Source organism: Lytechinus pictus, chromosome 18, assembly GCF_037042905.1.
Source record: "Lytechinus pictus isolate F3 Inbred chromosome 18, Lp3.0, whole genome shotgun sequence".
In the NCBI taxonomy this organism is placed as follows: domain Eukaryota; kingdom Metazoa; phylum Echinodermata; class Echinoidea; order Temnopleuroida; family Toxopneustidae; genus Lytechinus; species Lytechinus pictus.
The window spans coordinates 24,440,516-24,455,178 of NC_087262.1; the positions used below are offsets into that span (position 1 = coordinate 24,440,516).

Consider the following 14,663-nt stretch of genomic DNA (forward strand, 5'->3'; position numbering starts at 1 on the left):
GACATCAGCAGCCCACCTAATGAATATTCATGAAGACATGCCTATAGAACTGTTTCACCGGAATAATGCAAATCTTTGAAATTCAATAACTTCGTTTATTTCTTATTCAATTTTGATCACATCTTCAGCAATTTGCTCTGTGAATTTTACTCTAATCATTGAGATATAAATATCTCCAGCTTGGACCATCCCTTTAATGCCTAACTCCCAAACATACGTGCACCATGCCCAGTTACCCTGAATTTCAGAACCCGTCATCCATATTTTATGGGCTACCATAACTTCAACACCACCGTGCACCTTGAACATTTATCGTTTAATTCAGTTACACAGCTATTGACAGTACATACAAGTTTACTACATAAATAAAACACTGACTGACTGGGCTAAAATGTCGGACGATCAAAGGTCTTCTGAGCCTGAAGGTGGGGCTGTAAGAGGAACGGGAGAAAGTAGCTCTTCGTCTGAAGCTGTACCTAAGACTGACAATGAATCCATCAATAGATCTACACTAGAATTAGAAGCAGAGGATAAAAAACGAAGAGGTATGTGCAGCATGCAGCAAGAACTCGAGAGTCGAGGCGAGGCGACGAGAGAGCTCAGCTCAGCCGGCCAGTCAGCGCGCCGGGTCCCCACCTAGCTCCGGCCGCGCTGCATGCTGCAGTAGACATGGTACTTTTGGTAGACTAGAGAATGGAGCTTCTTCATCGTAGACACGTACGTGCATAGCGCCAACTTAATGTGTTCCGCCATCTTGCTTGTTGGTTGCCGATAAAATGCGCATTTTCAGATTTTTTAACGCTCAGTTATTATCCATGACTGAAACATTGACCAATCAAAAACTAAGATTCTACAAGAAATATGAATATTCATATACGAAAGTATAAACATAGATAATTCAGTTTTATGTGAAATTTAAACCCAATACTTCAAAATATGGTTAGTTTTATGTCTCTAAAATGACCCTTAAAACCAGAATTTTATTAGTAAAAAATAAAGGTTTTCCCAAGTTGCCATGGTAACGCGGTCTGAGATATAAAAGCTTAGCAAACACTTCATTTCAGTGATCGAGGATGTATTTGTTTACGGTATACGTCTACATAAATTATAACATTTTTTTCCAGACCATGGATGAACTTTCAAAAAGAGACATTTTAGGCAAGTTTTTACGATTTCCGGCAATTTTCTGACACAGGCACTTTGAAGAGGTAATTTTTACAGAATTAGAAGAAGACATCATGGATTTTCCTAATTATCACGACGAATATGCAACTTACTTGTAAACAAATCAAACAAAGTCTATGATACATTTTCGATAATGCAAAAAGAGACATTCAAGTCTCTGATTGAGAGCCGCAGATTGAACATTCGCACGGCGCAATGGTAGCGTTTTCGCCGAATTCGTCGGGGCGAAAACTCCAAGAGAGCCGTACCACTCACCAGTCCCGAACGCTGCGCTGTATGTTTGATGATTTATCTGGTGCCATTTCGTGCTTATAAATTTGTTTTTTCTACAATGCCACTATCTCATTAAAATTGTTTGTCATGATAACATTGGAAATATTATCGTTTAATGGCCCAAAGGATCGACTGTAATAAAAGATACTTTGAAATATTGTCAGAGAGTGATTAGTTAGGTGATGTTTATGGTCAGAATTCAGTCATGGCTTCGGGTGAACTTACGCGAACGCGGTCACTTGCTCACGGGGCGAGTCGGCCTGGCCCTTTGGTGGAAGGCCGTCAGGCAACGTGCAGTGCAGCTAGAGCAGAGTTGGGGAGTTATAGGTATAAAAATACTTTGAAATAAGTAATCTGCAAATATTTTTGTCTTATCCCTTTGGATTACTTAGATAAGAAATTCAAATTCTCAAAGTTTAAATCAAATTTTAGACAGTGACAACAAAGAGTGGTGCTGTATGGGGGGGGGGGTGGGGTCTTGCATGCCCCCAATTCACGAACAAGAAAAAAAAGGAAAAGGTAAGAGAATCTTGCGAAATTGTTCAATTGGATTTTTGTAACCAAAAGTCAAAATTATGCTTATGTCGCTTGCTTGCAACTATATATTTTATAAATTTTGCCTGATACGCCATATCGTAGTATTTTTACCCTCAATTATTTTCACTTGTTACGCCACTGACATGACTGATATAACATCTACTAGTTTATGATAACATTATTTGGTTGCGGGATCAAAGCATCAGCTATATAGCTAAACATTTATACTTTATGCCTGTTCAACTTCCAATACAGGTTTAGGCCTGTATTTATGAGATGTTAAGATCTATGGGTGCCTTTATTATTTTCATTTTCAATTAAAACAATTATTAATTATGTATTAATTTAGTATTAACCTCGATGATACATTTTATTGTATTAAATCGTACAATTTCTGTTGTACTAAGCCCCTTATTAAGCCCTTTTAAAAACATGCTCAGTAGCAGACCCCCCCATATATAAAGACAATAGAAGTGTATATAGAATTAATTGAACCCCCCCCCTTATTGAGGACAAAATGAAAAAAAAATACTCAAAATAATCGACCGCCCCCCCCCCCCCCCCTTTGACGAGGCAGCTGTCGGTGGCCTGATGTCTTCATTGACTTCTTTTTGCTTGTAAAAATAATATTAAAGAAATAGGGGCTACTCTAATTGTCCCCTGTGAAAATTGATTTGGATCTGCAAGTGCATGGATGAGGCTGCGCCCCCTCCAACGTCATAGCTACCCCATATCTTTAGGTTCTAGCTCTCATATTTTTCAGCTCCCTGGTTTTTTGGAAGAAAAAAAAACGAGGCGAAAGAAAAGAGTGAAATAAATGAAATACGATTAATCAAAATTTGAGTTGTTTGAAAGAATTATACTTATCAGAGAAACTAAATTAAATTCTACAACCATGAAGAATAACAGCAATCTTGATAAATTCTGTTTTTTTTCTTCAAAATCAGAACCAATCAACCTTTTTCTGATTATTCTGTCACTTTCCATATTTTGGAGAAAAAAATAAAAGTGTTCATCGACGCCCTGTACTGCATGATGAAACTGTATCCCCACTCGGCCCTCGTAACCCCCCCCCCCCTCTCTCCCTCTCCCCCACCACAATGCCCCTTGCTCATTTCTCTTATCTCACCTTGACCTTAATTAATTAATCTTAACTATTTGGCGGTACAGTCAAACGTGACTGGTCGCCATCATAGTTTCATCCCCAACAAACAAGGAACAAACAATAACAATTCTGTTTTTCGACCCAACATCATTCCTTTCAATACGCGTAAGGCTATACGTGGGCATGCACAAACAACGTGGGTTAACAAAAACTGACCCGCGTTTGGACTAAAATTGTGATTAAAATAAAAATGTTATAAATATGAAAAAAATATGTGTATAATGAAGGATATCTGATAAACGGAAAAACATCAATCGCTAATTCATAAAAATGCTGGAAAAGATTTGACAGAGGTTTTTAACAACGGTAATCAAGGGGAATTAGTGTATGGGTGAATGGCGTTCGAGCTTTAGCCGAGCGTTAGCCGGAGAGGGCGCGGGCCAAATCTGCCTGAATCTGGCAATATGGCGGCGTCCATTAAGCTGACGTTAGCCAGCGGCGACTGCACGTACGTGTAGACTGTCGAGCTGTCTCTCAGTGTCTGAGCGCAAGATAATTTTACTTAAGATAGATCTATGCAATCTTTACTTTAAGTCTTTAGGCAGGCGTGCATTAGACATTGTTACTTTTATGTTAGACAGCTGGCAGCCGGCCATCTGTTTCGAGGAGTTTTTAAACTTTTTTTTGTAATTCTCCTCGTACGTACACCGTACACAGACGGCTCACTATCGTGCAGCCACCATTAGGGGGTTAACAATGCAAAATCCCCGCGACGGGGCTCATCGATTTTTGTCTTTATTTCATGAAAATATGTAAAAAGAACTACCAAAATGAAGATTATTATTCCGTTTTGGCCTGAAATCCATCAAAACGGGGAAAAATAAACTTAAAACGCAAAAAAACAGTGACTTACTTCGGCTGCCGTGCAACTTCACTTTCCAGTTTTATCTGAACTTCATACATAAACACATGACCATTGAGTCCCTGTACAGATCGAGCTAGAACTTCGGTCTCTGTATTTGGTGAGTGAAGCTAACGGAGTTCAGCGGAACAACCAACATAACAGAGACCAAAGCTTTTGGTCTAACAGTTCTTAAGCCTTAAAGGGATGGTTCAGGCTGAAAATATTAATATCTAAATAAATAGAGTAAAATTCACAGAGCAAAATGCTGAAAATTTCATCAAAATAGGATAACAAATAACGAAGTTATTGAATTTTAAAGTTTATCATTATTTTGTGAAAAAGGTTATATGCACATCGTCATGAATATTTATTAGGTGGGCTGATGATGTCACATCTCCACTTTCTTTTTTCTTATGTTATTACATGAAATCATAAATGTTTCATTTTTTCATACATGTGTAAATGATGTGTCCCCTTGTGATGAAATAAGTTGCGGCAATGAATAACTAATGCACTTAATAAGTTGTCAATCCAATTGTTAAAGTTCTTGGTAGAAAATTTTTGATCAAACCTAATTTCCTATAATAAAATACAAAAGAACAAGTGGGGATGTGACATCATCAGCCCACCTAATGAATATTCATAAAGACATGCCTAGAACTGTTTCACCGGAATAATGCAAATCTTTAAAATTCAATAACCTTGTTATTTGTTTTCCGATTTTGATCAAATTTTCAGCATTTTGCTTTGTGAATTTTACTCAATTTATTAAGATATAAATATTTCCAGCCTGGACCATCCCTTTAAGGGCCTCAAAATTTGTTTCTGGGCCACCAAAAGCATAAAATCAATAATTTTGATGGACTAATCGGGCCTCCAAGAAAAAAAATTACTGTGGTCTGTGGAGCCTTGCTTGTTTAGGCCTTTGTATTTTGTTCTGGCAATTTCATTGTCAGTAGAGTAGACCATTGTCTCACTGCAATGTCAACAACTTGAAATTGTAAAACCTTTTTTTTTCATTATGATAAGCTTCTTTTATCTTCAGAGAGTACAGATGCTGCTGTGGAGACGGCTCAAGAGGCAACAGTAGAAGCGAATGCAGATATTGCAGAGCTGACACGAGATATGTTTCAGAAGATGATTGCATATCTTCAGGGTGATCTATCAGGTACTGCTTCAAGCCAATTCAGGGAGAATCTAGAATTTCCAACTTGTATGGAGGGGGGGGGGGCACAGAATCAGTTTGTTTGATTTATATAGAATTTGCCTATAAGTATAAGCCACTAAAGATTGAAGGTAGACAATTTCTTTTGCCAGAGATCTAGTCAGAATTTGTGTTCTTTTTAAACAGACATAATAACAAAGCAATCACCCCCCCCCCCCCCAGAAAGACAAAAAACAAGTATTTGTCTGATTTGGAATAGTAAGTGCATTGTAGATGATGGTGTCAGTTTAGGTAGAAATAATCTCACCCCTTTACCAGACGGTCTCGATTAAGCCAAGAAAAACTTTGGTTGTCATTGGGGCCGTCTCATCTTTTATTTATTTTTTTCTTCTAATTTGATAATCCACAACCAAAATACTTAAAAACATTGCATTTAAATAATGATAATAATATTCAGTTCTATTGTAATGCATAAACATACATTATAGCTAAGCACATGAAACAACAAAGTTAAAGAAATGAAAAGTAAGTGAAGAGTAAAATATTACTGCTGAAGCTTTGAAAATACAATAAAGCTAGTTTCCATTTGTTTGATTTTTCATTATTTTATTTTGTCGTTTTTTTTTTTTTTTTTTTTTTTGAGGGGAGGGGGCATTAGTAAAAGGCCCTACCTAGTCTCTGTTGTCTAATCCCACCATTGAACATTTATGTATATAATATCAGAGCTTCCAAGTCTCCCGGATCCTGCGGGAGAATACTGGATTGCGATCCAATCTCCCGTTCTCCCGACCCCATGCCAAAATCTCCCGGATAATCAGGATTTTTAGCTGTTAAATTGTAAAATTCATACAAACGACTGTTTAACGAGTCTAGCATGTTCAACTCCCTTTATACCCACGTGGAACCTCCTTATCACATTTTCATTTTACCCAGTAACTTCTACCAGTTCTTGTATAATCGTACATTGATTTCCCATGTAAATTAAGATAATTTAACTGAACGACTGGTGAAGTAGTCTAACAAGCCATTTTATTTCCGGGTTGTGCAATGTGTGTGATGAAAACTCTTCAGCGGTACTCCATGCACATGGCCCCCGATGCGCCCCGGAGCGCGGCGGCTAGCTCCAGCCGGCCGCGCTGCGCCAGGAAGCCCCGAGAAGGAAAGTTCACGAGCACTGCGAGGCATTTTTCGTAAGCTTGCTTGCGCCTTATTCGAGCTGAAACTGTGCATCAACGATGGGATTAACAAGTGGATTACTTTTACACCTCGACTTTCAGTTTCAGGAATAATTTTATTGACAATCCAAGTGGAGATTTTTTCGCCTACTTTCACTTGGGTTGATCGGATTCGAACATTTTCTCTTTCAATTTTCATGAGTGAGCTAGCCTGGCGCGCTGACTGGCTGAGCTGTGCGAAGCACGCCCCGTCCCGATTCATCCACACTACAATCGCATCGCCAGTGACCATGGAGATCATGGAGATGGAGTCATCCAAGACCAAGACGACAAAATACTTGTCGAAGTATAATAAAGATACTTTTCAAGCAGAATGGGACTGTGTGACAATTTTCACAGGAATCCCTCAGAGACTTTAAACAGTCCACATATAAAGCTCACTCATTTACCTAACCCAGAGAGCTCCCGCCCGCGCAGCGGGCGGGAGCCCAGAAGCTTACCGTGTATTTTACCATTGTCACCGGACTAGGGTGATTTATGGTCTAAATATTTCTCCAAATGAATTGTGAAAACGGAAAGTATACAATTACCACGATTATATGGATGAAGGTCTAACGAGTGGCAGATTCCTGACATCTGGGCACAGTCTGGAACCTCTAAAAAACGAAAAGTTCTCTCCTTCTACCCAGTCTCGATCGGCCATTTTGTTACGATTTTTAACAAAAATGGCCGATCGAGACGGGGTAGAAGGAGAGAACTTTTCGTTTTTTTGAGGTTCCAGACTGTGCCCAGATGTCAGGAATCTGCCACTCGTTAGACCTTCATCCATATAATCGTGGTATTTGTATACTTTCTGTTTTCACAATTCATTTGGAGAAATATTTAGACCATAAATCACCCTAGTCCGGTGACAATGGTAAAATACACGGTAAGCTTCTGGGCTCCCGCCCGCTGCGCGGGCGGGAGCTCTCTGGGTTATCATTTACCATGTTTTCCACTACTGCAGCCCCTTCCCCCTCTGGCAAGGTATTTTCATGTTGAATGCATTCTTTTATGAATTATTTAAAAAATCTACTGTATTGCCTGAAGTGTATATTTAGTCAATGACAATTCATGACTTCTCTCTAATGTGCATTTAATCTATCCGAATTTTTTTGATGGTTTAGACAGCTGTCGGTTACTATCAAATGTTGTTTCTTAATTTGTTTTGCTACCCAAAACTCCCATCCGTGGGACAACGTTCCGCCGCTCCCTCACAAAATCATACCTCCGCGAAATCTACTGGATTCCATCATACCAATGTTGGCAGCTCTGTAATATTCTTCCAAGCAGTAAAAACATCTAATTGTTTGTCTCTTTCCACTTCTCTTTTGTCTTTCTTCACACCTTTGTCTGCAGCAACTGCTGAGGATTACAAACTTCTAGAGCAGATGAATCTGGTTACTGCTAAGAAATACGGGGACATGAAGAACATTGCCTTACAGATAGGTGACTCAATGACTGGGCTACAGAGCAAATGTTAGTAAAAACACTAGTGTGCTGTTGTTCATGAACCTGTGTATATATACTGATTACTTGTGTTGGTAGTTTGGCTCACTTAGCTACATGTATACATTATTTATGAATGGTGATATACGAATTAACCTAAAGTTTAAAGGCTTTCTTTCAAAAACTGCCACAAATAATGTTTGGCTTTAGTTGAATTGCGAAAGAAACTGAAAAAAATATTGTTTAAGACTGATTACGATAACACATTAAGGCATCCTATATTGGAATTACAAAAAGTATTAAAGACTCAACTTGTATTCTGTCAGAATTGCTTATTTTGAATGTTTCTGTTTGTTTAGGGGTAGTTGTGTTTTCTTCTTTCTCTCTCTCTTATGTGCTTGTGAATTACTTAGCAGAAAAAAAAATCTGATTCTTAAATTGTACATGAAATGATGTTTCGTTGCTGTAGATCAGAGTCTTCAACCATATCTTGACCAGATAGATCAAGTGGAAGAAAGTGTTACCAGTCTAGAACAAGCTGCTCTCAGATTGGATGCATATTCAAAGAGACTAGGTAAGGTTTATTTTGCTAGTAGAAAATGTATTGCTACAGATATCTGTAAAAACATACTTCATGACAATTATTTATTTAATCATGCATTTTCACAATGTACAATGTAAAAGAATACACGATGATATATAAATATATAAAAGAAATCACAAGTAAATAATGAACATACAAAGTTGTTGCAAAATAAGCTAAAAGCTTGATTGGTTGAAGCACCTTTCAACCGGTTTTGCATCCAAGAAAACAAAATGAAAATGTAAGAATAAGGTAGAGTGGATAGAAAGAGAAGAATATAAAAGTGATAGACTGCCAAGATATAACAATTAAGTTTCAAGTTGTTATGAATATATGGTAATAGTAACTCAACAAAGTTAGATTCTTAATCTTCAGTTACGAAGAAAAGAAAGAAAGAAAACAAAATTACTTACATGTATACGTTACTAGCACTTTACAGATTCTGTAATTTTGATAGGAGATTGTGCTTTACTGCCAATTTAAAAGAATGAGGTTTTCAAATTGTTTCACAGGAAAGTATAATCATAGAGCAATGGAAGTAGGGCTGAGTCATGTTAGAAAAATCCCCTCCTCCCCCCTCCCCCTCCTGATTCCGATAGTGTATTAATCAGTTGGAATTTGATATGCCTAAACATGGATGTTGGAATTTGACGTTTTAAAAAAAAATCATGGATTTTCATAATCCCAACAACTAAAATTCAATACCTATAAATAATGAACAATATTGACTGAACTATTTGTCAACACAGAGGGCACTTTGCAGTCTCCTATGTGCAAGTCTCATGTGGCCGCTATGGTGGCATTAAAATATGACCTCCACTTTGGGGAGAGATCGGAGACTTCGATGGGTTTTTGACAAGAAATTTAGGAAATGTGATTGTAAGCCTCCTTCACCTGATGAAAAGACATTACATCCATTGAAAGAGTGAAATAAAATCAAAGTCAAATTTATTGTCATGTAACTAAAATGTTATGATTTATTAGCCTTTCTCCCATTTCTCTGTCTCTTTTTCAGAAGCCAAGTTTAAGCAGCTTGAGAAGAGATGAAAATCTGCTTCAAAGAGATATATGGACACTTTTATAAAGTGATCAATGTTTTAAGTCATTGATTATCAGAACCAGATTGTCCCAGCTAAAAGTCTATGGGATCAACAGAATCCACCAATCAACGTGTTATGTGCTCTCTACAATAAACATTGAATCTATTTAGAGCTGAACCATAGGCAAGAGATGGAACATTTGACTTCTGTATCCAGTTGGAATGGATCCGAAATGAATCAAAGACAATGACAAGGAGATAGCCTTGACACATGGAAGCTGATCTTTCTGGGAGAGTGAAATGGATCATGATGAAGACATCGAATTTGATCTTCAGAAACAACCGTCTGTCAACATACTGTAATCTTTTTAATCATTTTAGCCCGGGGGGGGGGGGGGCCACTTCCATTGACGAGTGGATACCATGCGCGACCACGGGGTCTTGAAAAGCACCCTAAACACGTATTTTCCATATTCTGAAAATGCACCCCTTAACAAGTATTGGCATGTGAAACCCTACCCTTAACAAGTATTGGAAACAAAACGATACTCTTAGCAAGTATTCCCTGAAATGAACCCTTTAACAAGTACAGAGATATTTTATTGTTATGTCACGCGTCCGTCGGTCGTCGGTTTTACCTTTAAATAGACACCATTATTTTTGTTTAGTACGGCCCCACCTTCCACACCTCGCGCAAATCGGACTCTAAACACATAGTGTTGGGGCAAAAAGGACATCCTTTATAAAACATTTTGATTTTGTTTTATCATCCCCGCATATTTGACCCTAAAAACGTATATTTTTCCGAGCGAAATAGATATCCTTTTTTCAATATTTTGGTGTTTTTGACACCCTTATCACGTTACGTACGTAACGTGCCCTATCTTGAAAAAGACATCCTTTTTACGTGTTTTTTTGGTCGCGCATGGTATCCACTCGTCAATGTAAGTGGCCCCCCCCCCCCGGGCATTTTAGACATATTTGTAGTATGAATAATGTAAACAGTGTAAAGACAAATGTTCTAGTGAGCATGAATGTAATAAGCATAGATGTCTAGGCCCTGTCTTACATGCAATAACTATTGATCCGGTCAAGCTCAAGTATATCGAAATCCATGAACATCATAATTTTTTTATTTAGGAAATTTGCACATTGTCCTTTAATAACAGAGAGAAGCACACTGAATTGTCAAGATAACAGTGAATGTATGAATATACATTATATCTAGAAATTATTTTGAACAAATATGTATTTTAGATGTTGACGTTGCTGGCTTTCCATAGTTGTGGTCGATTGGATCAATCTGTAACTCTTTATAAGACAGGGTTCTGGTTTGGACAGCGAATAGGACAGCCTGATTGATCTGAAAAATTAAGAAAAATATGTAGAACCAGTAGGATTTTAACCTGTCATTTACTGCTTACTGGATGGGGACTCTACCACCAGGCCATGACCGTTTCATGGCACAGTCTTGGTTCAAGTAATAAAATGTTTTTTCATGCAATAATTTTCAAAGAATGCATTTCACCTGGTGGACATATCCCTTGAGTCAGGGGCAGATCTAGAATTTTCCAAATGGGGGGGGGGGCATATTTTCCCGAGGAAAAATTTGACAAGCAAAAAAAAAAGTCTTCACTTTCAAATGGGGGGGGGGGGCACTCTTCTGTTTTAACAGCATTCTTACTTTACAAATATTAATTCTGCCTCTCAAAAGGGGGGGGGGGGCGTGCCCTGAATCCGCCAGTGTCTTGAGTAGTTGTTTTGCAGGATGGCCTTACCAAAAAGAAGACTGTCCTTTGAAGTCAGAGCCTAAGGTGGTATGGTAAGAAAATACTTGCAATCAATCGCAAATATTCTGTTGCAATTTTACAATTGATAGCTCATTTTCAACTGTAGCAAATCAGATTACACTCTTTGTTACAGGAAGCAGATAACAATCAGTCGCAGAGTTGCTTTAATTGCAAGACATGAATGATTTAGGGACCGAAAAATTGACTTGCAATTGATCGTAAGTTTCTTGCAACACCCCATGAGTTATTGTGGAAGTAGTTCTTCAGGGAAGGTGCCCTGGAACTGTTATAGATTTGGGTGATTATAACTGCATAGAACCTAATAATGCTTGAAATAAATATTTATTACTTTTTCTATTAAAAAAAGTCAATACTGCTTGATAGACAAATGAATGCCTGGTCATGTGTATGCTCTCGACAAAAGGTCTGCTTTTTCCCTCATATAATTCCTCCTGTGTGTGTTCTATGTAATATTGTCATGAAACAGGCTTCTTCCAAGTGAAGAATTAATAATGAAGATTAATAACTGATTGAATAAATCAATCAAAGAAAAGATCTATGCTAATATGAAAACATACTTTATAATTGTGGTACATTGATGCTATAGATCTGTAAGAATTACTTTGACTACCAGCAATTTCTATGAATGTTATGTAAGAGACAACAGTGTCATTACTGCTTTCTTATCTCTTACCAGAATATACTGTCTCAAATAACATGATAGTGCTTATTGTAGTGTTAGATCATACAATTAATCTTATCGGCATTGCAAGAAACTTGCAATCAACTGGAATTTTATATCCCAATACTATCATAACTGGCAATGAATTGCATGTTCATACTTGCCTACTTGTCTGCTTCTTGAAGCAAGAAGTAAAAATAAATTCTGCTATGTACTTGCAATTGATATTTCAATTGTAATTTAGCAACAGAAATTTGCATTTGATTGCAAATATTTTCTTGCAACACAGCCTTAGATTGCTCACGACACCAACCAAGAGAGTTAATGGATTTGTTTTGTTTAGTCCATCATGGAACCAGCAGACAGGATAAGATGCTTTCCAGCTTAGCAGGAGTATACACAACTCACTTATGATAATGTAATGTGCTTAAATGTGTGGAATTTTGTGTACAGGGAATCGTTTGTTATAATTGGTGAAATATTTACAAGGTCAGAAAAATAAGAGAATCTTATTAGAAAAAGGAATGTAAAATAATATGTATGTATGTTCAATATATGTAAGCACATGTACATAAAGTAGTACAAATATTTCAAAGAATTTATGGATGTTTTTGCAAACTCAGAAGCATTCCTTATAAGTGTTAAGTATTGTATACTAATACAATGAAATAAAGATGTACATCATGGGTATGATTATTTCTGTATTGTATTGCATTGTTCCCCAGGAGTACACATGGCCATGATCACTTCATTGACAATGGTGACTACCATATTTGATAACACTGACAATATGCAAAATACAATAACAGAATCTCTGTTGAGGATGACAAGCATTTTATATAGCGCCATCTATCTGCAGGTTCACTCAGACGGTTGATTATCCATTCACAATGTCCTCCATTGTCATCAAATGATAAGTTCTAGGATGATGAAGATGAGAAGGATGGTGGTGGTGATGATGATGATGATAATGATGATAGTGATGATGATGATATAGTGATGGTGGTAGTAATATTAGTAGTAGTGATGTTGGTGGTGGTGGTGGTAGTAGTAGTAGTAGTAGTAGAAGAAGTAGTAGTAGTAGTAGTGATGTTGGTGGCGGTGGTGGTAGTAGTAGTAATAGTTATATTAGAAGTAGTAGTAGTAGTAGTAGTAATAGTTATATTAGAAGTAGTAGTAGTAGTAATAGTTATATTAGAAGTAGTAGTACTAGTAGTATTAGAAGAAGTAGTAGTAGTATAGTAATAGTTATATTAGAAGTAATAGTTATATTAGAAGTAGTAGTAGTAGTAGAAGAAGTAGTTATATTAGAAGTAGTAGTAGTAATAGTTATATTAGAAGTAGTAGTAATAGTTATATTAGAAGTAGTAGAAGAAGTAGTAGTAGTAGTAATAATAATGATATTATAAGTAGTATTGATGCTGATAGAAGTAGAAGTAATAATAATATAAATAGTATTGATGCTGGTAGAAGTAGCCGCAGCAGCAGTAGTAGTAGTAGTAATAATATTATAAGTAGTATTGATGCTGATAGAAGTAGTAGTAATAATTGTAGCATGGGCCTGAGAAGTGGAGTGCTATGTGTGTTATTCACCACAGGCAGCACCCCCGGAAATCCGGGGGGGGGGGGCAGTCATATGGCTGTACACACGCGTGGCCAAATTATTTCCAAACACCCCCTAAACAAGTTTTTCGCGGGCTTTATTTACACATTTTGGCCTCTAAACAAGTTGTTGCCAGAATATGACCCCGTGGAAAAAGCTTGGGGGAAAAAATACCATAAACATGTTTGGGTAGTCTTTAAAAAAAAACTTTTGAAAAAAGCATACCCTAAATACGTTTGACCCTGCGCTTGACCATTGACCAGTCTTTCAAAACTACCCCTTTTTTTTAAATCGGTGTTTTTGATACCCTTAATTCAGTACCCCCTGTTAAAAATCGTTAACATGGCCCGGTAGTGGTAGTGTTAGTGTAGAAGTGGTAGAAGTAGCAGTTGTAGCAATACTGTATAGTAGCAGCAAGGGCGGAAATATCTCCCCAAAGGTAGGGGGCCAGGGGCTGGAAAATTTGACAAGCAAAAAAAGGTTATCACCCCAAAAGTAAGGTCATCTCGTCCAAAATACACGTTTAACTGCGATTTTGAACGATGTATTTCTTTCAATCATACGACCAAAAATAGTAGGGGGACATTTTATATTGTGTCCCCCCCCCCCCTACTATTTTGAGTAGGGGATGCGTCCCCCCTTGGATTTCCACCCATGAGTAGCAGTATGGAGTAAAGAATTATAATTTGGGGATTGGGTTAAAGACAATGCAATCAAGAAAAAAATTCAAGTGTGTCGGCCTCACTGCGATTTTATGGTAACGATGTAAAATATAGAAAAATAAGGAAAATTTTCATGTCATTACCATTCGTTTCTCACAGAAGGCCGTCGCGATAAGTCTCCAGGCACAGACCCTGATTGAAACTTTGATCAACAAGTGTCTTCACGCAAGGACTTGCACATCAAAAACTTGCATGGCCTTCAGTACACAAGGCATGAGTAGGCTGCACATTCAGACCCTTAACTCGAGTGAAGGGTTTGCACAGCAGACTAGTCGCTATACTGCGTGTGTATTTCTCGTTTAAGAAAACCTCGACTCGCCGGGGGTATATTTGCCTAGTCTGCAGGCACAGACCCTGATTGGAACTTTGATCAACAAGTGTGCCTCCACGCAAAGACTATAGCACATACAAG

At 37.6% G+C, this 14,663-nt stretch overlaps 1 protein-coding gene across 1 annotated transcript; it reads left to right on the top strand.

Annotated features, from left to right (window-relative positions):
* Window positions 1-327: 327 nt before the first annotated feature.
* On the top strand, window positions 328-12,616 carry LOC129281196 (biogenesis of lysosome-related organelles complex 1 subunit 2-like). Its single transcript, XM_054917138.2, has 5 exons — window positions 328-545; window positions 5,050-5,172; window positions 7,743-7,862; window positions 8,302-8,406; window positions 9,431-12,616. Exons 1-5 carry the CDS (start codon window positions 392-394, stop codon window positions 9,460-9,462), a joined length of 534 nt encoding a protein of 177 aa, XP_054773113.2. The 5' UTR covers window positions 328-391; the 3' UTR covers window positions 9,463-12,616.
* Window positions 12,617-14,663: the final 2,047 nt, after the last annotated feature.